This window comes from Ostrea edulis, chromosome 9 (genome assembly GCF_947568905.1).
Source record: "Ostrea edulis chromosome 9, xbOstEdul1.1, whole genome shotgun sequence".
In the NCBI taxonomy this organism is placed as follows: Eukaryota; Metazoa; Mollusca; class Bivalvia; order Ostreida; family Ostreidae; genus Ostrea; species Ostrea edulis.
Window position 1 is genome coordinate 68327484 of NC_079172.1, and position 26925 is coordinate 68354408.

Genomic DNA, 26925 nt, shown 5'->3' on the forward strand with positions numbered 1-26925 from the left:
AAATACATAGTATTTTACACATATGATTAACTAAGTGCCTAAGGGGACCTGCATCCAGGGGTCATAAATTACACACTGCTCAATACCATCACACAAACAGTTTGTCTGCTTGATGTTCAGCAGTAAAGAAGATTTTCTACTGCATTTTCAGTACATAATATATACTGACCACTCTAGCTCCACCCTGGTACCTGAATCCTGGGGTCAGGACTTTCACAATTTGGTAGAGGACTCAATGCCCATTATAATCAGGCGTGAATTTCACTATTTGGTAGAGGGCTCAATACCTATTATAATCAGGCTAGCTGTAGAATTGTAGCTCTCTGAGAAAATATTGGAACAGATCAGAGGGCTACAGATCCACCCCCTACAATGGCCAACTACCTTGTGTAATATATGAAAGCTTAATGTTGATTGATTGATTGTATATTGTTTAACGTCCCGCCCAAGAATTTTTCACTCATGGAAACATCACCATTGCTGGTGAAGGGTAGCAAAATTTAGGCCTATGCTTGGTGCTTTTAGCCTTTGAACAGGGAGGGATCTTTATTGTGTCACACCAGCTGTGACATGGGCCTTTGGTTTTTGCGGCCTCATCCGAAAAACTCTTCAAGATATTGTGTCACAATGATGTGACAACAAACGGACAATGTGATGTTGCATTTTCAATGCGGGCCCCAAATTATTTATTAAAGGAATGAAGCAAATAATTCACCACATCATAGGATAGAAATGATTCAACATGAGCTTTTCCCTTTCCTATGTAAACATTTTTGTACAACTTACTACTGTACCCAATTCTGGGGCCCGGGGTGTAAACACTATCTGTACAATGTATGTAAACAGATGCTTCATTATCACTGTGAATGCCACAAGAAGATTCTTGTTGTGGAAATTAGGATTGTGTGAGTAATTTTACATTTATATATGTATTGAAAAACAAATTCAACATTTGCAAAATTTGTCTTCCTGAAAAATTCTTCAAGGCAAGATCACAAAAATAACATTTCAAAAATATATGTGGCTTACAGTTATATGTAGTACATAATATATCAGGTTTAATGTACCCCCCAAATGCTCATGATTTGATAATTTCTATAAATCATGACTAATCAATATAAGGAAAATAATCCATGCAATAAGAATTAGCTCTGATGGACTTCCTCACCTGGGAAAGCTTGCTCTGCTCCCTTCAGGAATCTTATCCGACTGCTCTGGATTCCCGGCTCCCTCTGAGACTGTATTACATCCACATACCGGTTTACAGAACTAATGAATTTTGATAACCTTTCCCACAAGTCAGTACCTGGGCCAAACCCAGGCAGAACACGTGGGGGAACATCAGAAAGCTCCTCGTCAGAAATTAACGTGGAATACAATTCTGGTATACTGTTTTTGGAATCACCGGTATCCTTCACAGGATCCACTTCCACATCAGTCAGCCCTGTTCTGGCACCTGATTGGTCGTCTCTGTCACATGACCTGCTTTCTTTGTCATCACTTGATATTTCCTTCTCTGTGACATTGTCAGACTGAATTGTTAAACTAGCATCTGAATTTGATGAGTCTGTTGGAACTTTTCCCATGAAATCAAGACTTTTCACATGATTTGTATCCTCATTATCACACTTATCACTAATAATTTCAGTATGTAGGTCACATGATTCCTCGTGCTGCCCCCCTGACCCAGTACTCTGATTGCATTGTTCATCCCCCGACTCCGTCATAACTTCAGCTACAGTTGCCAACATATGGAGAATCCTATATTCATCTTCAGATGATTCTAAAGCTGCCACTTTATCGTAAACTCTCTTAAATCTAGACGACTTCACTTCATCTGAAAGAGGAGAAGAAGAACTGCCATTTGGACTGGCAGTGTTGCTAGCATTGTCCAGTTTTTTTATTGGAGAACACAAACTTTCAATATTGTTTTCAATCACAACTTCCGGTGAATTTTCCTTGGAATTCATCAGTTCTATTGGTCTTATTTCCTCACAGTGGACATTTTCACCTTCACTGGCGTTAACTTTCTCACTAGGAGCCACAGCACATTGAGTTGCAGATAAATCTAGATTTTGGCTTTGTTGAGATCCACACAGATTTTCACTAAGATGCATCTCTTTGCTGTTGGAATCTCCATCTTTCACATTTATTTTATGGTTAGCGACTGGGTTGACAGAAGCTTCTTCTTGGTTCTTTTTTGTAATGCCCTCTATTTCTGAATGTTTTATGACATTCAGAATCCTGCTCTCCATTTTATCTGGATTCACCACTCCGTTCCTGCTCACAAGTGTCTGTACATCCTGCTGACTTTTCGTGCCTTTGTTCCTCTGTTTGGATGTTTTACCATTATGCTTGATTGTTGTACACGATCCGTTCCCTTTCCGTTTTTCATTCTTACTCTGAAGCACGGTATGTATACTGTTCTGGAAAAATTCCTCGTATCGTTTTGGAACTCTTTTCTTTCTAATTTCTGTTCTTTTCATCTCCGGCAGGTCTTCTGTCTTTGCAGAGTGTGTTATTGTCCTCTGATTAAATGGTGAAGACTTCTTTGGAGACACCAGCAACATCTGGTTTTTATCTGTCTGTCTGTCTGTGAAGTTATCATCAAACTTTGATCCACTCTCCCCGCAAATACTAGAACTTAGAACTCCATCAAATAGATTTAAACCTCCTTCCTCAATCTCTTGAATGACAAACTCTTCTGAGGGTAGTCCATCTTCCATGCCGATGGCTTGAATCACTGAATCCACGGAGGTCGGATACTCCAATCCATCCGAATCATTCAGGTACTCAGGCATCAGCATAGCTTCACGAGCAGCGATCTCCAGGATGGACTCTTCCGTAGTGTTATCCATTTCAGGACTCAGTTTGGTCAATCCTCTCATCTGATCGGTCAAGTTCTGACCGAATGAAGAACACACCAGGTTCGCGTCTCTCTCGATTCCCGACATTTTCACCAGTGACTCTTCATCATTACTCCGGTTCTCATTGGCCATTAAGTTTCGTTCACAGATTTTCATTTTCTTTAGGTTTGGTCCTCTGCTTTTACATTGGTACTCCCTGTACGCAGGTCTGGTCGCAAATTTCACGGTACCATTTGGTGTTCTCACCACAGTTTCAGGTAAGGCTCTCATTGTTGTAGTTGATGGCTTCACTTCAATTTTTTTGCCAGGGCCCGCAGTAATGGTCTCTCTATGTGACACAGGTCCCGACCGATTGATTCTCTGAATGAACCGTTTATTGGAGATGGTCACAGTGTTGGGATTAAGTGTAAACACTACTCCATTCACATCACAATCATCCAATCCGTGAATTTCTTTATCCCAAACGTCTTCATAGTCTCCAAACTTGAAATATTTCTGTAAGGGCATTTGTGTTTTCTGCTGTCCCAAACAACACATACATCGGACAATCACCGTGTCAATCCACAGCGTGTTATAAACTGCAATGTTCTTCTTGATGAAGTACTTATCCACACAGGAAGGGGCTGGACGGGGGCGGGACTGCAGATTAACCAATCGGCTCTGAAGCACTTGTAAAGTCGAGAATTTAAAATTCACCAATTCCTTCAGGGAAATAAAGCACTTATCTTTGATCTTAAAGGTGTTAAACTGAGTTCCCCCCACTAACAAGCGTCCGACATGGATCCTCTCACTTTCGATGGCGGTCTGCTGTGGATTTCTCCTGTTCAGTGATGTCTTCCTGCCGAATGCACTTTCAATAACCTCCCTTTGAAGTAGCGCCATTTTTTGCTCCTTGTAAGTTATTCCCACAGGGCAATCGATGGCTTCATAGCGATCTAGGTTGTCACAACACTTGACGGCTCCCCCGCACTTGGAGCATCTGGTATGCTTCTCCAGGATCTTTCTGTAGTATATACCAGTGGCGGCCTCTGTTAGCTTATTAGTTTCTGAATCCAATCTGGAGTGTCTGTTTAATAGACATCTACACAATTCTCGTAAACTCCCTAATGAAATTATGTCGTGAATGTCTGAGTCGATGCATCCTCTCTGCTTCAGATAAGCCAACTCTTCCAAGGTCATGAAGTCCATCTCGCACTTCATGTCGGACAAGTAACTCTGCACCTCTTTCTGAAATTTCGGGATCAGGCGAATCATGACCTCTCTCACACTAATGTAATACTTTTTGCCTCTTAAGATGCCAACAAATTCATCACATCCAATGACAAGAATATGTATCTGTGGTAGATAATACATCTGCTGCATGTGCAACCAGATCTGCTCTATATGGATCTCGGAACCCATTTCAATTTTGTCACAGCTGCACACTTCCGGGTAGTTGGAGAAATCAGGCCAGTACATGCTGACATGTTTTTTCACTTGCAACATCTGCCGCTTCGGCATTAGCTTCCGAGGAATGTTCGGCCCACTTGAGGGTTCACTTTTAGCCATGCTTGTCTGCGATACGTCACCCTGAAAATACATCGTATAATTGTCTGATCCATAAGTCTGGGTGGCGCTCGGTGGCCTGGGTGAAAAGAACGGTTGTGAATGCCTTTGAAGACTCTGATGTCCAGGATTTGGCGCAGTAGATGACAGGAAATTTCCGCTGCGATAAAAGCTTCCATTCGATGACGACTTGTAAAGAGAGGTCCTGTACGTATTTCTCGCTGGTGACAAAACTGGAATGAGAGATTGTGAAAGATTGGAGGAGTACGCCTGTGAGTGACGTGGAGGTGTAGATGGAACAGTGTTTACATTATACAGAGGCCCTGGGTTCGATACACTCTGCAATGGAAGTCCCACATGATGTGAATATCCATTTCTACTATAAGTTTGTACACTCTGAGACATGAATTTATTTTGCTCTGAAAGAGTATCAGTCGAATCTCTTACAGTTACTTGATCGACACCTGAATACATGGTGGGGATCCCCGTATGCTGCAGTTGGATGTTATTCATGTTCACATCCGTGAGGATTTGTGGGACGACACATCTTCCATCCGGTTGGAACACTGGGGGTTGAACACTATCACCTGTTGATTGATTGAGGTCCACATAGGAAAGTCTCTGATCTGCGTTTCTATCCACCTGAGGTACCTGTTTTGGAGTGGACATAATGCTTTGTTGATACTGAGATGATGGTGTGGAAAACACTTCGACAGGCTGATAAGTGGAGAGGGCCACGTTGGACTGTATCGAGTGGAATGGAGGCAATATTGTATTCTGTAACACAGACTGATGTGCAGAGAGCTGACTGATGGTGCTCTGGTGCTGGGGCTCAGAAAAATCCCGAGGAACTATCAGAGCCTCTGTTGTTAAGTTATTCACAGAGGTTCCAGGGGACTCCAGAACTAACGATTGATCAATGGTTTGAGAAACTGAAACTGAATTCAAAATACTCGAAGTCAAGCTTGATGGAACTGAAAACACCGAGTTCTTTGTCTGAACTGGAAAACTTTCTTGATTGTGACCGAGTTCAATTTTATCAATTTCTGGAGGCACTGCAGATAGGTTCACAGATTGTGTAATTGATAGTAATTCTGTTCCAATACCATTTTGATTATTAGAAAAGTCAGCTGACACCATACTGGGATTTGATTGGTTCACAGATTGTGTAATTGATGGTAATTCAGTAACACTGAGACTGCCGACAGGATTAACTACACCGAGCGAATTACTGGAGACGGAGATGTCCCGAGTACTGGGTTTAACTGATGAAGTGGAAGAGCTGACAACAGGTAATGGAATGCTGGTCTGCATCCCTGCTGAGGAAGACATTACACTTACGGAACCCACTAAAGGATTAGAATTGTAACTTGCGCTCTCTACTGTTAAAACATCCTCTGTGTTTAACTTTTCCTTCAAAGTCTTCATAGACGAATCCTGATTTTCAGGAACTTCATCCAAAAGCTGATTAAGTGAGTTAAGAGTGTCAGCATCAATTCGGCCGAGGATGTTTCCCGAATTTATAGTGACCACATTTGCCGCCCCTCCTTTGACGGGGGAGAGTGTGATCACTTGCTCCATACAATGTGTTGTCGCCACGGGAGCAGACAAGGAATAATTCACGGTAGAAGACGCTGCTGTCCCTGTCGCCTCAGTCGTAGACTTGTCGGGTAAATAGTACACATAATTGCCAGCCAGGTCCTTCGCAACCTTGGGTTGAACAGGTGGATCTAAAAACAAGAATATATCATTACTAGATTTGCCAAGCATCATAAAATAACGAAATCTCAAAACAAGAGGCCCATAGGCCTTAACAATCACCTCAGTAGCACATAATTTTCAACAATTCAAGACTTAGTGACATCATCCCCACCTTTCAAACAAATTCATAACTAACAGGAAGGGAGAAAATGTAACGTACCAGACTGGGATTCAACCCCCTGAATCTCTAGTCAGGTGTTCTACCAACTGAGCTATCTGGCCACCGGCGATAAGTACCCAGGCTCCCTGAATCTCTAGTCAGGTGCTCTACCAACTGAGCTATCTGGCCACCAGCAATAAGTACCCAGGCTCCCTGAATCTTTAGTCAGGTGCTCTACCAACTGAGCTATCTGGCCACCGGCGATCAAACCCATCTGATTGCCATATTACCATCTTCGAACTTTTCAATTATGTATATTTAAATTTCCAATGTTTTTGCCTTCGGTATCTTTCTCAATTGCAATGGTAGCCATTTCCTCATGAATGTAATGCAGATGTGAACAATATATGTATGCATCATGAAGTATGCACCGTGTTACCTCAATATAAATCCACTCGTATTGCCACCCCCGTATACCATCATTGAAATGTGTAGGACAAATTTCCATACATGCTAAAACCCCCAATATTACGTCAATCTCGCCTATCCTCATCTGCAACCTCTTTTCAGGTACAAAAGGTCAAATTGCCTTTAAACAACCACTGATAACAATGCCAACGACCAGGGATCAGAAGCCCTAATCATACACTGATAACCACCAGGGATCAGAAGCTCTAATCATACACTGATAACCACCAGGGATCAGAAGCCCTAATCATACACTGATAACCACCAGGGATCAGAAGCCCTAATCATACACTGATAACCACCAGGGATCAGAAGCCCTAATCATACACTGATAACCACCAGGGATCAGAAGCTCTAATCATACACTGATAACCACCAGGGATCAGAAGCCCTAATCATACACTGATAACCACCAGGGATCAGAAGCCCTAATCATACACTGATAACCACCAGGGATCAGAAGCCCTAATCATACACTGATAACCACCAGGGATCAGAAGCCCTAATCATACACTGATAACCACCAGGGGTCAGAAGCCCTAATCATACACTGATAACCACCAGGGATCAGAAGCCCTAATCACACACTGATAACCACCAGGAATCAGAAGTCTTAATCATACACTGATAACCACCAGGGATCAGAAGCCCTAATCATACACTGATAACCACCAGGGATCAGAAGCCCTAATCATACACTGATAACCACCAGGGATCAGAAGCCCTAATCATACACTGATAACCACCAGGGATCAGAAGCCTTAATCATACACTGATAACCACCAGGGATCAGAAGCCCTAATCATACACAATTGGTCTGTCCGGTGAATCATAGCAAATCTAAATTTTGTATGTCATGAAAACGGGGACATCTGAATATCCCACCATAAAACACAAGTGTAGCAGACGTCTACAAGTTTAAACGGTTGTCTGAATATCGCACCATAAAATACAAGTGTAGCAGATGTCCAAAAGTTTTAACGGTCGTCTAAATATCGGACCATAAAACACAAGTGTAGCAGACATCCACAAGTTTTAACAGTCCTCTGAATATCGCACCATAAAAAACTGAATTCTAACTGGTACATGTTCCTGGTATGACATCTTACTAAAACATTCAGGTGTTACTGGTTGTGAGGCGTTATTTGTTACATTCAGGTGTTACTGGTTGTGAGGCGTTGTTACATTCAGGTGTTACTGGTTGTGAGGCATTATTTGTTACATTCAGGTGTTACTGGTTGTGAGGCGTTATTTGTTACATTCAGGTGTTACTGGTTGTGAGGCGTTGTTACATTCAGGTGTTACTGGTTGTGAGGCGTTATTTGTTACATTCAGGTGTTACTGGTTGTGAGGCGTTATTTGTTACATTCAGGTGTTACTGGTTGTGAGGCGTTATTTGTTACATTCAGGTGTTACTGGTTGTGAGGCGTTATTTGTTACATTCAGGTGTTACTGGTTGTGAGGCGTTATTTGTTACATTCAGGTGTTACTGGTTGTGAGGCGTTATTTGTTACATTCAGGTGTTACTGGTTGTGAGGCGTTATTTGTTACATTCAGGTGTTACTAGTTGTGAGGCGTTATTTGTTTGGTGATCATTTGATTAGCATTACCTAAAAAAAAATTCTATTACAAAATCAGCACCAATATTTCTTTCATTTTCTGCTGATTTCATTCAATTACCCAGGCTATATTTACAATATTCAAAAGAAGAAAAAATTGTCACCTAATTCACTTGGGTTTGGAGCAGGTAATTCCTTAGACATCTTTCACTTCTAAAGCTGAAAAACAAAAAGAAATAATGTATGGCTCCATCATACTTTTAAAAACTGTAAAACATGAAATAATGACTTTGTGATTAGCTCCATTGTACTTTTACAGCTGGCTACGTGTGTGCAAAGCAAAAAATGAACACCGTCATAATCTTGTTTGAAAATGTAAATTAAGTTTAGTAAATTTTGACCTTGACTTTTGGCAAGCACTGACCTTAAACCTAGGTATGAAGTTTCTCCTATCAATATTTTTAAATTTATAACCAAGATAAGTTTATACACATAGTTGCAGACACAGAAAAAAGAGGCACGGATGGACAGAGTAACCCCCCCCCCCCCCCTCCTACACACAATTTTCAGGGCATACAGATATTTTTCAGTGGAGAGTATGCATCCCAGTCAATCCACCCTCCAACAAAAATTACACATTAGTCACTTCCATTCTGTCAACAGTTTCCCAATAACTGGTCAATCTGTTCCTTGGTCTATTGTGATTTCTTGTGGTAAATGTTGGGTATTCTGACCCTACCTTTGATCAAACCATCCTCTGTAAGATTATCCATACAATATATGGCCCCTCCAAAGATAGTCGGGGATTGAAATTTACACTCCCCCAGTCAACAATGGTGACCGAAAATTTGACTGGGCGAGCAGAATTCGTATTTCAGTTGCCCAAGTTGGCGATCGATATTTTCCATTTATTGCCAGTTTGATTTATATACGTTTTTCCGCTTAGAGTTCAATTACGTAATCAGCGCACTTAAATGCTTTAATACAGCAATTTACACACGGATATTTGATCGTTTCCAAGTTACTAAATGACAATTGAACATATTGCATATAATCACATTCTTTTATTGACGTATGAATAAACGTTTGACATTGTTTACTTTCTGTTACATCAATTTTCATCTGGACAACCACAATCTGATTTTTAGGGGCCCAGCTGGCTACCATGATTTTTTGGTTAAGTTTAATCCCTGATAGCAGTGTCCTTAAACAAATAAATTGGCCAACACCAATCGGATCACACGCTCATCCTTTTCCGTAACCGGTAAGAAGACTCGGATGTGGATCAGCGGCGCAAGAATTGCATCAAATCGATGCATTTCTTCATCGGAAGCAAGCCTGTGGATGAGGTTGAAGGGCTAGAACCAAATTCCTGTATACTGTGTTATTTAGATTTTCACCAGATTCAGTTTTGGTATCTTTAACGTCTTATTCACTCTAATTCAAGTGGAAATTGATAGTGGTAGAATATCTTACATATGCATGATATCTTAGTTGCATTTGAAAGCTCACGTTTCATATTGTAATGTACGACTGGGACGTCATGGTTACATTTGTGTACACATGGCAACATCCTCTGATGGCGTTGATCCACATACAAGGTTCATTTGCGGTTACGGAAATAGTCGAATAGTTATGATTGGGTCAACACAATATTCTGTTGACCTATTAGAATCTCATTCTATCAACAGAACAGTCAATAACCTATCTATTACATCTTTATCAATTTAAAACGATTCCCAAACAAGCTCTCCAACATTCAGCTATGTCTCTCATCCGCACATTAGGAGAGCGAAGAAACTCATATGTCAAAGTGGGTAACCACTTTATCAGTGACCTGGGCCTGATGAACTTATCAGGGTGATGACATACCAAACTCAAAATGTTATGTAAACACCAAACACAAGAAAAAATTGCTGAGAATCGAAATCCTTGCAATGCGCACATCTTGAAGTTGTTTACAAAGGCCCTAGCTTCAGTACTGAGATGAGTTAGAAAGACAAACCATGTATTTCACTTTATAATATTTCCTTGAAACTGACTTAAAGTTCAACAACCTGTAATTTTCTCAACAAGAGGCTTTACTGGTCACCTGAGTATTAGTTATACATATCACTAGTCCCAAGCCCAATGAAATCTAGAAAAAAATATTCCCGTTTTCAATACTAAATAATTGCTTTCCAAAGCAACACCATAAAAGCATTGCAACCACCTAAACAGTCATTAATAGGTAAATATTTCACCGCTATGAATTGACACAAACTAACATAAACAAATTAACTGAAAATAACCTGTTTGATTATCAATGAAGGAAAGAAAGACAGGGGCAATTAAAAGCAAAGAGAGGTAACTCTTTGTATAACTCGTGTTCCGAGTTATCTTTAATAATATAACCTTCTGCTGACTGATCAAAGTAATTCTGCTAGTTTTATCTTATAAAATTTAACATTGATTTATTTTCACTAAATTTCTGCAGTTTACATTGGTTCAATGAATTTATTTATATTTATTTATTCATTGAATGCAGACACTGTACTTGTTATGTAGTGTGAATTTACCTTTAACTCTCTTATCAGTGATGAACTTGTCCATGTAGTGCATAGCATGCCAGTAAGAATAAATGTTGTTCATGAAAATTAAAGTAAAATTTTATTTATTTATATACAGGTGACTCTTGATAACTCCAAGTTTAAGGGAACTTGATAAAACTTGGAGAAATCGCAAGTTTGAGAGATAAAAATTCGGAAATTGAAGGTACGTCGATATGGTTCAGATTTTACAGTAACCAAAAATATTTACCAACAAGATCATATCGTTTTGACATGTTTTCCTTCATATTCGTCGGGTAGTTAATTTGATATCAAAATAAAGAACCTTAATTTGCATTAATAAAATGATTTCAAAGTTTACATATTTATTTGTCTCTCGGTTGACAGTTTGATGAGGTTTGATGAAACACAGAGGTGTTATATACCAATTTGTAGTTAGAATTTGAATTATAATTGAATTCACAAATGTACAGCCTGTAGAAATACACACACCGGAAGTGCATAATAGAGTTTTAAAGGGACTGGTTCACTTTTAATTTTTTTTATTTTTGATGTTTAACAATAAAAATATAACTCATTTGATGTTGACAACCAAAATTTGGACCTACTGAATGCAAGGATAAAAGAAACATTTTAGACTTAACTCTGTTTTAAACAAGAGGTACTGTGAGCAATGCTCACTAAGAATACCCCCTGCTTACCCCAATCTCCCAAAGGGTGTTGGTAATAGGTATAAACTTCTTATTTTCGCAAACTTCAGAATAAACTTCAGTACTATGATCCAAAAGGTATCTAGGAACACAGCATCTCCATGCGATGAAAAAAGCCGTTAAAGAATTTAAATGGAAACCATATTGCTACTTCGATGTCCAGTGCGCGTGTCCTTTGACCTTTTGACCCCAAAATCGATAGGGAACATCTTCATCCCATGGGTAGTCCATATGTATGATGTGGTGACTGTAGGTGGAAAGGATAACGCTTTAGAGCCCGGAAACCATATTGCTACTTCCATGTCCAGTGCGCTTGACCTTTGGACCCCAAAATCGATAGGGAACGTCTTCATCCCATGGGTAGTCCATATATATGATATGGTGCGGTAGGTGGAAAGGATAATGCTTTAGAGCCCGGAAACCATTGCATCTACAGACAGACGGACGGACAGCCCGATTCCAGTATACCCCCCCCCCCCCCCACAACTTGTTGCAGGGGGTATAATAAACTCGAGTCTTTTTAATACCAACGGTATGTTTACAAACCAGTGAAATGCTAATTTTATAATTTAAAGCATCTTAATTCTACAGTCACAAATTTTACTTTCAAATGTCACATTTTACCTAAAGAATACTTCAAACATAATATATATAATAAATGTCTATCAATAACCATACATTTTTGAAAACTTTGTATACAATAACATACCACAATCTTTGTTTACACGCCACCATGAACTTCTGTCATAATGTATAACCTAAATTTCTTAGGCCATGCCAATTTGTAATCTAGTTCGTCGGATTCGCCGCTTCTATTTGTAACAAATCCAAATTATAATATTATCAAAAAATAATATCCGCCCACATGTTCAAAAATATCCGTAAATATTTTTTTTTAGTTTTTACAACAAGCGCACAAATAACCTTGATGTATATGCTGAGAAATGACAGAAGCGCGGGCTCTCGAGAAATTTCCTAACAGTGTAATACGGTTAAGTTATTCATGATGTCTATCTTAATATGTACAATACTTCATAACACTGGATTGGAAGTTGTTCCTTATGCTGGAATCGAACTGGAAGCCGATGAAACTTTTGAAGCGCTATTCGATGCCACTATTTAGAGAACATTGACAGTGTATGATTGATTGTTTGATTAGCCTATATATTGACTGAAGTCTCTCTTGAGAATATTTCACACACATGAAAGACGTTACCATTGCCGGGCTGCAAAATTTAGGCCTATGCTCAGCGCTTATGGCACTGAGGGATCTTTATCGTGCCACACCTGCTGTGACAAGGATCTCAGTTTTTGCAGTCCTATCTGAAGGACCGCCCCATTTATTCGCCTCTTACAACAAGCAAGGGGTACTGATCGATGACTATTTTAAACCGGACCGACAGTTAACGACAAATTCACAAAAGGTTTGGTGATGTCCTATCAAAATTCAAGAAAATGCTCAAAGCTATGCAATGGATATTGCATTTGTAATGAATGTCAAAACTGGATGTGTCCCTAGCAATATGCATATCTCTGAATCGAAAGTTTGTAGAAATGAAACTTAAATAAAATTCTTGAAAAAGACCTTATCAGTTAATGTTGCAAAGTACATGTATTAGGTATAAAGAAAATAAGTCTTTGAAACCTGAAATACTTCTTATTTATTGTAAACTATATCAACAAAGTTGAAAAATATTAAGTTTATGTGGTAAACAAATGATATCTGATGAATTTAGATCTTCATTTTTAGGCGCCCGCTTTTTAAAATCACACTTAATTCAATTAAAAATATTTATATTTCTTGTATTCGCTCGCCTCATAATTTTTATCTCCAAAATTAAAAATAATATTTGTAAAATAATTTTGCCCTCTCGCCTCACTTTTGTTTGAAAATCCGAAAAACTATTTTACAAATTGGTGTGGCCTTAGTGAAACTGTTTAAACACGCTATACAGTAGATTTTGATCATTAAAAGTGAAAAACAAAATTTGAAGGAAAATCATGAATTAGTTCATTTAAGTGCTAGTATGAATTACAAAAATGGCCAAAGGACTTACCAAAATGACGCAAAAATTAACTGACATCAAAACGCCCCTAGATACGTCCTAAACACGGGATATAAAATTAACCGACACCAAAACACCCCTAGATACGCCCTAAACACGGGATATAAAGAACATGACCCACGAACCATGAAAAATGGCCTAGCCTGGGATATTGATAATTTCCGTATATAATAATCTTCTGGATATAGGCTTTCTAGAAATGTTTTTCTTTTTTTCATATATTCTATACTTTTTTGTTAATATGACGTTGAATATTGTGGTATTTAATGTTAAAAAATTAACATTTCGGGATACACGTCACAACAATAAACCTGCAATGACCATGTACAATGTACATGAACCTATAAATCTCTGAATATATCAAGTTATATGCACTCAAATAGCTAGAATGGCTAATTCAATGATCATAATAAGCATTTTTGACCAAATATGGGAAATAGAAATAAGAAATATTTTGGAAATGATGTTCAAAGCCGTGATTGTTCAACTTTACTTTTAAATTATTTTTACTTGAATTTTGAAATACTGAAATAAGAATAAATATAGTATGTAGTCTATTTACATGGTGAAAGAAGTGAATCATTGGAACAATTCTGTTTCATATCATATTCCATGGTTTTTGGATTTTGTTTTGTTTTTTTGGTTGTTTTGGGGTTTTTTTTGTATTAAAACGACCGAGTATCGATATCAATGGTAACGAAATAAGTTGACACCGCGTCTCGTCAAAACATGTTCAATTCGAATTTACTCGGAATTACACGGTCAACGAGCATTTGCTGTGAAACCTGATTAAAGGAAAATTACTGTAGACACCTAATAGTAAGTATCAAATGATCTTTTTTGTTACATGTACATGTAGATTTCATAGCGTGAATAATAACAACACAACACCGATATAGGGGATCAGAGTCAGTATATTATTGACTCTGAAAATACGATTTGAGAAATGATACTGTATAAATTTTACTGTATTTATCTTGATCAATAATTGCATATTCCTATACGTATTAATCATGTAAAGATACTGAGGTCTTTTAACCAACAATTTTAAATGCTTGTGCCAGGGCCGTAAATTACATGGAGGCGGAGGAGGCAGCTGCCTCCTCCAACTTTTGAGCCAAAAAAAATTAAAATTTAAAGTTCATATAGAATTTATGTTGTTTCCAATAACTAAGAACATGATACCTCCCTTAAAAAGCATTCCAAATCTTTCTTTTAGAATGAGTTAGTCAAGTAACATCTTAGAAGGCCCTAGAATCAAGGATTTTGCACGAAACGTGTTCAGTGTGCACAAAATGTGCTCAGCGTCTGGGGGCCTGGGGCCCCAGACCCCCGCCTAATTTCCTGCCTCCTCCAAATTGAAGGTTAATTTACGGCCCTGCAGTGTGCAATACATTATTGACTGACAGAACGTAATTCATGAGCTGTGATCTAAAAATCTTCCAGACATTAATATAGATTTGAATAGAATTACATCTAGATACATATTTGAAATGGAATATATCCTAAGGCACTGTAGTTTTAAATTGTTTGGATTATATTGCATTTACATGTAATTTATACATGCTTGTAAATGCCACAGAATGAGAAATAATCTAAATTGGCCTATTTTCATAATGTTCCCAAAATAGAAGTATCATGTAGATCTATACAGGAAATAACATTTACAAATCATGTTTGTTGTTTGTTATTTGCCAGTTAAGGTATTCAATGTATAATGACCATATTTCATATCTAATAAATGGATCGTGGAATATTTGTAATCATGGTATCATTGTGAAGGGTTCATCAAATAAAAATAACCCACGGTAGGAATTTTCTAAATTTTGTTTACTGCTTGATATATTTCACCTAGAATTTAACATTGAAGTATATGGGAAAAGCATCTTTTATTACAATATTTTAAAAACAAATTATATATTCATACTAATCTCTTGGTAGAAAGTTACATACACTTTCTTTTTTATGAAAATATGAAATAAAATTAATCATTGACCACACACATTTTTAGAAAATTAGATTTTCCTTATTTTTACAAAGGGCAGACAACTCTTCCAAAAAGTCTTAAGTGCAAAAAGGTCAGCTTCTAATCATTTACCAGTCATGTAAATTTCATCTGCTTCACTTCCATCATTATTTAACAATAAAGTTTTATGTTGATCTAAATCCTTCAAAATTGTTCATTATCCTTTCATTATACATGGAATACCTTAAGTATCATAATGATAATACTAGTAGTTCATGATAAGTAATTATTATGCTAAAATCAAATACCCTTTTTATTGTCAACAAATACATCACTGGTAGAAAGGTTATAAAGCTTTTATCTAGCACAAGTTTCCATATTCTACAGGTTTACATATGTCAGCAAGTCCTCAAAAGCAGCTTTAGGGGTTCCCAGGAGATTCTGATGCTCACTGTTAGACTTTCACTGTTGTCAAAATCCAACCTTATTTTCTCTTTTCTCAAAACTTCAGCTCTCAAAAACTTGTTTGATTAATTATGTCACTCCTGTTTTGTTGAACATGGTGTTGTCAGCAATAGGTTCAAGTTCTTCTATGTCTTGTTGTAGGTGATTTGTACAGAAGCGAATGATGGCCTCTTTTGAAATTAAGATTTCATGCCTTACTCCTACTGGGACTACAACTAACTTTGGACCTGGTCACTCGCAGATACAGCATGAAGTGTGCCCTCTTGATGTACATGGGGATGGGAGTGATACAGAAGGGGGACTAATTGGAAGAACTGCTACTGCTGGTGGTGGTGCTGGACTGTCTTGAATCTGTTGCCTAACCGACTTGATATTCTTCTGTTTAATATGGGAGCAACACACACACTCTGGCATATATTGCACAGAAAATCATGATCAGATGGTGCCCTCCCTATCAGAGTGGTGATCACTGTCCTATATTTCTTTGAAATCCTGGATCTGTGTTTTGGTTTTACTCTCCATGGACAGTTGAAACAGAGAAAGAATTAGGGACCACTCCTCCTTGGCATATCTGAAATATTTATGTCATATACATGTAATTAAAATATACAATTTGGGTTGGATGAAAATCTTATCTTCATGTTAAAACCCATTAGCCTAGGTTATTTTTCCTAAAATCTAATTATAAATCAATTAACTTGTTAATTAATGCTTGGTGAATCAATTAATAAATTGTATTCAAAAACTTGAAATTATTTTTTTTCCACTAATAAACTGAAAATGTGTATCTTCAAATGTTTTGTTGATTAATGTCAGTGTGAAATATAGAGGGGGTATGGGGTTTACAACAATGTATATTACATGGTTAATTTATTTCTATTATGTAGTCCATGTAAATTTCTGTGGAAACGAGGAAGTTATTTATATTCGGTCTTTCCTATCCCGGGGTAGGAAAGACCGAATATAAATAACCCCCTCGTTTCCACGGAAATTAAGTCCATGAGAGCCTGAAATCTCCCAACCTGGGTCTGTTTAATGGACCCTTCCAAAGTCCTTTTTTAAGGAAAAAGTAAACCATTTTCCTAATCCAAAAAGAAAACTGGTGCAAAAACCATGCACATCTCCATACATGAAATAATATAAATAATAGAAAAATTATCAGTAGTATTGTAATACATTTTCGGGGCCGGGGGGGGGGGGGGGGTTGGGGGTTTGCCGTTTCACCTTTATAGATTGGGTTTTTTTCCTAACATTTAAAACATATCTTTTCAATATCAATTTTGTCTATAGCACAAAATAAAAATTCTAAAATCAATGAAAGCGTTTGATTTTCGTGTGTATATATAAAACAAAACGAAAGAAGAAAAAAAATAGGATCCTCCACTAGTAAACTATGTTTTCCATTTAGAGTTATTGCCCTTCAATTGAAAAAAGTAAATATAATTAAATGAATACTTTACATTTCAACACAAGTTATGTCAAATATTATTTAACAAGATATATTTTGATATGTATTTAAATTGACCTACTTCATTAAAAACAAACTTTCTTTGTGTTTTTGTAGGTTTCTTTCCACGTATATACAAGGGACTTGTGAATTTACGAACTTAAATAGTTGAAGTTGAAAACAAAACAATAATTGTTTCCTTTCCGTTCGATGTATGAAAATTGTACGTTCAAATTCTCAAGTACAAATGTAAAATAGATAGAGCTCACAGCCGCGCCGTGTTTGACATTGCCGTAATATTCGGACATTTGTTAATGTAACACGTTGCTACAACTTTACAGTTACGATTGAGAGACTTCATATTTTATAAGAAACTTTGAACTGTAGCCTATAATAATTAAACGTACAAAATTTATAAAAATTGTGAGAACCAATGGACAAATTCATACGATAGATCATACTGTCTGAATATATATCGCACATCTCCATGCGTAATATATGTGTACATGCTGGGCCTGTGTAATTGAAATCTATCGTTAAAATGATAATGTCCTACGGCACCGATTGTGGTGAGGGCCTGTCCCGAGACACAGTTAGATTATTCTAACTAGGGTATTCCGTATGGCCGTATAAGTTTGTACTGTACGTTTGATTCGAACATTCATTCTGTTTCGAACAATATCATTTTTAAAGTAACAAAAGGTAGGGAAATCGGTACTTTTAAAGCCATCGGAACGGACTTCGGAATCAAACATACACGATAGGTGTAACCCCCCCCCCCCCCCCCCCCCCCCCCGCCGTACCTTTTTACCATAGGCCATGACTCTCATATTTACTCGTTTAGATATTGATTTTTTATTTTAAAAAATATATAACAACATAAAAACTCACCTCTTTGCTGTTTCTTTTTGAGTCGTATCAACTGCGTTAGATGTATGTATTGACGTCCTTGGAATCTGACGTTTCCAGACGACACTTTTGTTATTTTTTTTTTTTTTTTTCGACATGGCCGCATTGCTTACGAGTTAATTTTTTTGATGGAAAGTGTTAATCTAACTTTGCATTTTAATTTTAGTTTACAAAATTGAGTCGTGAGTAATGCGGCCCATGTGAATTTATAGACTGAAGTTGGCAAATTTATGCGATTTTCCCGGAAAACGTGAAACTGCGGTAGGTTTGGGCATTTACTTGAGTGCTTTAAACATCCGGTGTGAGGAAACGATTGCGCAATACAACTTGGCTCATGTTATGGATAAAAAATATAATCTTAGATTTATTCTAAAGTGTTCTTTAATTTTTCCAAATTTGGTAGGCCAAAAATGGCATATTGTGGGTCATGTTCTTTCTTCTGACAATTTCTATCATATAACTTTGTAAGAACATTGCAATGCTTACTAATAAGTTAAATGATGCAAATTTATTACAATGCTAAAAGAAGGTAACTTTTTACAGGTTTGGAATTCAGCAAACCCTTGAAAAATGCATCAATTGAAAAGCCCACAGCTTCATAGTTAGGATTGATCAAAGTAAACAAAAGGTTTAAAGGAAGTGAAAAGCCCACAGCTTCATAGTTAGGATTGATCAATGTTTTCTTCTAACACAAAATATACAAAGTAAACAAAAGGTTTAAAGGAAGTGAAAAGTCCACAGCTTCATAGTTAGGATTGATCAATGTTTTCTTCTAACACAAAATAAACAAAGTAAACAAAAGGTTTAAAGGAAGTGAAAAGTCCACAGCTTCATAGTTAGGATTGATCAATGTTTTCTTCTAACACAAAGTAAACAAAAGGTTTAAAGGAAGTGAAAAGTCCACAGCTTCATAGTTAGGATTGATCAATGTTTTCTTCTAACACAAAGTAAACAAAAGGTTTAAAGGAAGTGAAAAGTCCACAGCTTCATAGTTAGGATTGATCAATGTTTTCTTCTAACACAAAATAAACAAAGTAAACAAAAGGTTTAAAGGAAATGAACGTTTTTAACACTCTTAAAATTATGCTACAGCGGAAGAAAATTTTCAATTTAATGTTGTAATCAGCAGAATCAATTAATGAACTGTGTTTACATTGGGTGTGTTTGGAATCTGTGTCATTTCAGTCATTCGAACAAACCCCTGGTGAGATTCATGGAATTTGCAGAAAGACCTAAAACACCAAGAAATTACTAAAACATCAAAAGAACTGAAAACACCCATGTATAAATAAAAAACACCTAAAGGGTGTTAAATCATACTTAAATACATAGGCCTATATAATATAATTATTGTCTAAATTTCATAAGAAATTGAATGATTCATTGCTAATTTTATATCTTGTGTATCTGATTGTATATCTCACCACCATCAGTAGCCATGTTAACCTAGAGGAATGCTGTTTCAGGTGATTATGTCATATATCATTTCATAAGCTTTTCAAAGTAACCAGAAATTGAAGATGAAATAAGTATATTTCACTCAACTTAAAATACTTTTGATTGAAAAAGAACAAATACAATATGTCCAATGCAGTTGCTATAAATAGCATTTGGAGTATCCCTCTTTGGTGATGAAAATTAGCCATAAATCATTCAATTTCTTTCAATATGACTGAAACTTTGAGAATGCTGATATATAGAAGTTTCAACTCACACCCTGTGTGTCTTTACAGGATATCTAAGTGTTTTCAGCACCTTTCTTTTGGTAATTACCTGGTGTTTTCCTCTGCTGCATTCAATTAATGGAATGTATTCATTTGGGAATTCAAACAATAAATTTGTTTTCAAAATTTTGACATGTCTCCCTACACTCTTGCATCTTGTTAGTATCATTTCAGTCCCTCTTCCCCGAGTAAATCTTCAATTGAATAATGGTGCTATTTACCAAGAATGTCAAACATCTTGTTTTATCATTTCAGGCCCTCTTCCCCGAGTAAATTCGGAATGAAATAATGGCGCTATTTACCATGAGTGGCAAGACAAACACATACGTGATAGCATCTATATATCGTTTTAACATATATTGACCTCCATTGCATTTAAATGTTTAAACAAAAATTACCATATATGCATCACACAACAACACAAATTTTCCTGCACATTGTGAAAAAGCAACAATTTCTCTCAGCCTCTTGCAATTTAGCGCGACCAATCAAGAACCTCGTTTTCGTTTGAAGCCCCGTGGTATTTCAAACCCGATGAGAATGAAAAATAAAATTTAATATAATTTAATGAAATATGTGTGTGTCAACACTAAATATTAAAGCTTTCTTAGGTTGTACCAGTTCTTTAAAACCTTTAATATTTTCTAAGGGGAAAAATCTCCTGCCGTGCATGGTATAAAAGAAATCTATCCTATCATTTTTTTTTTTCCCACATAGGCCTACACGTACTTTGAAATAGGGGGGGGGGGGGGGGGGGGGGGGGGGGGTAATCAGCCTGTCATTCTTATCATTTTCTGTCATTTTTGATAAAGTGGAATTAATAGAATGACACAAATTTTAAGGGTTCTTTTTTTTTGGGGGGGGGGGGTAAGTAAGTTCTCCCAATACAGGTAATTCAATAAATCAAGAGATTTTGTTGTTTAATATTTTTCCGAGAGTGGACGAAATTGTCGCTTAATTTTCTTTTATAGTTTACATTTTTCTAAACAAGAGACCACGATTTACCTGTAAACTATAGTTAACGACGTTAATCTGTATTTCACATCTGTAAACCATAGTTAACAGATAATCTATGTTCCACAAGCGTACAAACTATAATTAACAATGACAACAATCATTAGCGATTGCAAAACATAGTTTTATCTGATAAATACGGTTTCACGATTGTAAACTACGGTTTACAAGTCTAAACTATTATTAAGTTTATCTGATAAATATAGTATCACAATTTGTGAAACTATAGTATTAACAATTGTGAACTCATGCCAAGAAATTCCTAGCAAAATCTCCGGTATAGAAAAACCGTTATAAATAAGAGATAAGCGACGGCTACTATTAATCAGCATGTAATATGGTCCTATTGAAGCCAACGAATTCAGACCGGACGGGATTTCTTGGCATGTATAGTTAACGAATGTAAATTATAGTTTACAGATGTGAATCTGTATATATCAGCATAATCTATGGTTAACGTTTATTCAAAGACAGATAAACTTGGATTAGCATTTGTAAACTATAGTTTACAACCGTTAAATATAGTTTTACGGATGAAAACTCGCAGCAGGGTTAAGGTGTCCCGAGTAAAGTATGTCTATGGTTAAAACAAACATCATAAAATGTACCTCGGTGCACTTCATACTATATGACGTCACAATATGAAAGTACGTCACGACGTACAGGTCTATAGCTGTATCGCGGGGAAAATGTCATAATATTTTCTCGCTATTTATTGCCGTTATCTAGTGTTCAAGCTATATGTGTTTAAATCTGTTTGTCAGATGATTTCCCCCCCAGTTTTCTTCGATAATATATAAGTCTCATAATTTTATATATGGTATGTGCAAGAAAGACTGTAAAGTAATCTTTACATCACTTTGTGACCTTGATATCGCCCCCGATGTGTATAATCATTTGGAATAAAGAAACCCAACACATGTACATATCGACTTCATACAGGTGAAAGATGACGATATTTTATTTCGATCAAGGCATATTCAGAAAGGTAACTAATTGAAGATTTAGGATTTTGATACGGAAGGTACAATATTTTGCCTCGTTTAGATACGATTTGGATGTGAATGTGGAAAATGCCCAACAAATGTAAATTGCTATATTTGAGAGGATATTGTACCGATCCTTATCACTCTTTAAATTTACTAGATCAATGTCGACATATCAAACCCAAACTGCAAGTGATTTGAGTGCATCTTTCACCTGTACCGAGGTGATAAACAACTAAAAGTCTAGCGGATAAAAATGGTTGTTTATGTATTGACAAACGATTTTTACTAAAAATATGCGACGCTTGAAAGAATTTTACTTTTATATGAATATGCTGTTATTACTTGTTATTTTACTCGGGACCGTTAACTATACTTAACGAATCGTTAACTATAGTTTACAGTTCGTAAACTATAGTTTACAGTCGATAAACCTAGTTTATCAACTGTGAAACTATGTTTAGCTCATTTTTGTGAAATAGTCTGAATGATTCAAAGCTATCTACAATACAGAGGTATAATTGAGAATTTTGATTTCGTATGTTTAATGAATTAAATTATCAAATGGTGGCTCGTTCTATTTGAATTCTTGTGCGTTTCGTGTGAATTGCTTCGCGTTCTGGTGGAATTGTTCGAAGACCTGAAGACCGTAGTGGAGAGAGAGAAAAGAGAGAGAGACCGAGAGAGAGAGAGAGAGAGAGAGAGAGCGAGAGAGAGATGGGACCTCATCAAACAATGGCAGACGACATGGTCGGTGATAACAAAAAATACATTCACGATTTCAAACAATCGCTATTTATCTGCATTACTTACGATGATAATGGTGTATAATGGAAGCAAAATTACATCCCTGTAACTGTGTATTTGTAACAAGAGGCCTATGGGCCACATCGCTCACCTGAGTCACCTTGGCTCATATTTAAAGACTTCCTATATATTCGCATGTAAAACTTTTATCCCTATTGTGACCCTAACCTACTCCCGGGGGCCATGCATGACTTTTACAAAATTGAATCTGCACTATGTCATGAAGCTTTTATGTAAATGTAAACTTTTTAATGATTTTCTCTATATATTTGTATGTAAAATTCTGATCCCCTATTGTGGCCCCATCCTAACCCCTGGGGTCATGAGTTTAACAAACTTGAATTTGCACAATGTCAGAAAGCTTTCATGTAAATTTCATCTCTTCTGGCCCATTGGTTCTTGAGAAGATTTTTAAATGACCCCACCCTATTTTTTGCATTTTTGTGATTTTCTCCCCTTTGGATGGGGTATGGCCCTTCATTTAAACACGCTTGAAAGCCCTTCAATCAAGGATGTTTTTGGCCAAGTTTGGTTAAAATTGGCCCTGTGGTTCTGGAGAAGAAGTTGAAAATGTAAACAGTTTACAGACGGACAGACAGAACAGACGGACAGACAGACGACAACAGGCGATCAGAAAAGCTCACTTGAGCTTTCAGTACAGGTGAGCTAAAAACGCAATGCCTAATTCGTTCATTGTAAACGTAGAAATGTGTAGATGTTAAATGTAGATGTAGAAATGTTCAACGTAACCTGACAATGTTGCAGAACTTATCATATTAGTGCGATGTCAATCTGAATGTGTAAATGTTGTTACACAACGCATTATCCATTGAATGCTTACATAGAAATGTGTATTTGAAACTTTTAAGTTGTCAGTGTGAAATTTGCTCTTTGGTAAGTATAAATAATTCAAATTTTTTTCGATCTCCAGCTCTAGATGTGATCAACATGGATATTGAAAAGGCAAAGTACCTTATAATTCAGAGGCCGAACATTATCAACAAAAATAATGAAATTTTACCATTTTGGGATCCTCACCCCACCAACCTACCCCTGGGTTGAAAGGGTATGAATTTGAGTCGCAATACCCCTTTTTCAGATCTTATGGTAAATGGAAACAAGGCATGCTACACAAATCATTAGGAAAAGATGGAGAGAATTCAAATTACACAAAGAGTACCGCAAGCGCCATGTACAATATACGCCCGTTGGATAGTGAAATTCAACCTGGAAGCATATTGTGCACTCTGAATTGATACAACACATATTCTGAATAGAAAAGCCTTAAAATGACATATATTTTAACCCCTAAAGTAGGTCAAGGATGGATCAATCCATGCAGCTGAAATGCAAACTGAACTTGTATTCCTCTGAGAGGAAGCCTTTGACTAAATATCAGGGCAATAGTTGTATCCGTGATGGGAAAAAAAACCAAAAAAAAAAAACCAACGAAAATTGTTTGACCTATTTTTAGCCCAAAAGTAGGTTAAAGATGGACCAATCCAGCTGAAATGCAAACTAAACGTCTTTTCTTCCAAGAGGGAGCCTGTGACTAAATTTTAGGGCAATATCTGTATCCATAATAAAAAAAAAAGCTCGGAAAACTGTTTGACCTACTTTTAGTCCTAATATAGGTCACGGAGGGACGGACCAATCCAGATGAAATGCAAACTGAATTTGTATTCCTTACAATGTATGTGTAAATTTCATGAATACATCCTAACAGCATCTCTGCATTTTGGTTAAAATGTACGTGGGGGGATGTCATTATTTACATGGTTAAAGTATTAAGAATTGGTAATTTAAAAAAAAGACAATTGCGTGTATGGCTGCTGGGGGTGGAAGGCTTGGATCCTCTCCTCGAAGGTCATGCTTCCTCGATTTTGTATGGAAGGGTGTTCCACAGCCGGATGATGGAATGAGAAAAAGAATTCCTTGTATGCGGATGTTCTGCATGAAGGAATCCTGAACCGTTGGTGGTGTCCTCTGGTAGTGGCCTCGAGATGATGGAGATGGGGTGACTGGTTAATGGCTGATACTGTACGTCGTGATGAGCTTGGCACGTTGTCTACGAAGCTGCAAGCTCTCCCATCCAAGCTTGTCAAGCATAGCTATCGCGCTGTCTGTGGAATTTTAGTTGCCGGTAACAAAACGTACTGCTACACGTCGGACGCTTTCCATTTTCTGTATGTTGACCGGGATATGGGGTTCCACACGCTTGACGAGTACACTAGCTGTAGCGATCTAAGTGAGCGGATCTCAGGATCTGGTTTTAAAGGTGTTGTATTTTGTGGTCTTGATGTTGACAGGTTGTTCCTATGGAATGCCGTGTTGTTGCGGCCTCGTGGTGATACATCAGCTGGATTCAGGAGAGATTGTCTCTGATGGTAATTCCGAGGTACTCATCACTCATGGTGGTGCAGTGCCTTACCGTGGATGTAATATGGTACATCTATCCTCTCTCTCTTCCCGGTAATGTGAATTACCTCACATTTGTCCGGGTTGATGTGCCTCTGCCATTGATGCTCCCATTCCTGGAGGTTGTCAAGATCCGGCTGTAGGGAGGCGTTGTCGTCTGAAGAGTTCACTGTTCTGTATAGGAGGGAGTCATCAGCGAACAGACTGGCGGTGTCCTTGACTTTGCTTGACAGGTCGTTAATGTACACCAGGAACAGGAGCAGTCCAATGGCAGTTCCCTGAGGGACACCAGATGAAACAGATGCAGTGGTGGACGATTCCCCGTCTACTACGACCTTATGTGTACGTTCCCCAAGAAAACTCTCAAATATTCCAACGCAACGTAGAAACACTTACGCTATATCATGATGTAGAGTGCGTAGTTCACGTTGGTGGGGTACCTTGTCGAACACCTTGTAGAAATCAAGTAGGATGACATCAAATGTAAATACCAGCCCCCAGGTCTTGAATGGTGTTAATGAGCTGGGCTTAACAGGATCTGTTCTTTCGAAGAAAAAAAAGCCATGCGGGTTGTTCGTGAGATTGTTGGCTTCGAAAGTCATCAAGTGGCTCTGAAAGACGTGTTCCACCAGCTAGGATCAGACTGAGGTGAGGGAGACTGGTCAGTAGTTAGATGGTTTGCTACGGTCTCCTTTCATGATGATGATGCCTCGTTAGTCTTCCGCCAGTCATCTGACAGACACTCGCCAGTCGTCTGATAGATAAAAGCCAGTCGTCTGATAGATAAAAGCCAGTCGTCTGATAGACACCTGCCAGTTGTCTGATAGATACCCGCCAGTCGTCTGATAGACACTCGCCAGTCGTCTGATAGACAGATACCCGCCAGTCGTCTGATAGATACCTTGGTCCAGTGAGGCTTGGTAGATAAGAGTAAGTGATGGTGTTATACCGCAGCTGACGTCTCCTTGAAGAATCGTGTAGATATCGCTTCTGGCCTTCTGTGGATCCAGATCCTGTAGGAGTTTGACCAACATCTTTCCCAGTCTAAACGTATCTGAATTATTGCACGCGCTCATTTTGTTTTGAAGTTTGGAGTAATCCATTGTAAAAATCGGTATTTAAAGAGCGATCTAACAATCGGTATGAAACGCGTCAGACATGCAGCATTTGACCCAATGGCAGGTTGTATTGGCAAACTAGACCATGGAATTTGCGAAATGCTGACTTTGATTAAACGAGACTATGAAACTCGTGTAACATCAACATATTTGTCAGTTGATTGCTGAACCACTTTGCGAGTGAACACAACACTTGATAACACAACATATCGATGATCTTGACTGGAAGTGGAAAGAAAAGAAAAATTGATAACAGACAAAATTAGTGCGTCGATTACATTTATTTCATAGCATTAAAATTAGTCTCGTTCAACCAGACGCTCGGCTGTCTCCGCAAATCTCTGTTCATTCGGAAATTTGCGGAGACAGCCGAGCGTCTGGTTGAACTAGAATATATTGATACATCGGGATCGAATGACCACCTTTTTCGTTTTTAGTAAAAGGTA

The 26925-nt window shown here is 37.6% G+C and overlaps 1 protein-coding gene across 1 annotated transcript in view; it reads right to left on the reverse strand.

Moving 5' to 3' along the window:
- LOC125658787 (uncharacterized) overlaps positions 1–20653 on the reverse strand; it is a 30399-nt gene extending 9746 nt beyond the window's left edge. Inside the window, exons 1-3 of the mRNA XM_048890206.2 lie at positions 20535–20653; positions 8465–8519; positions 1169–6142 (exon numbers count right to left, since the gene is read on the reverse strand). Coding sequence (XP_048746163.2) covers positions 1169–6142; positions 8465–8504 — 5014 coding nt within the window. The 5' untranslated portion in view covers positions 8505–8519; positions 20535–20653. The remainder of the gene's footprint in view (positions 1–1168; positions 6143–8464; positions 8520–20534) is intronic.
- Positions 20654–26925: the final 6272 nt, after the last annotated feature.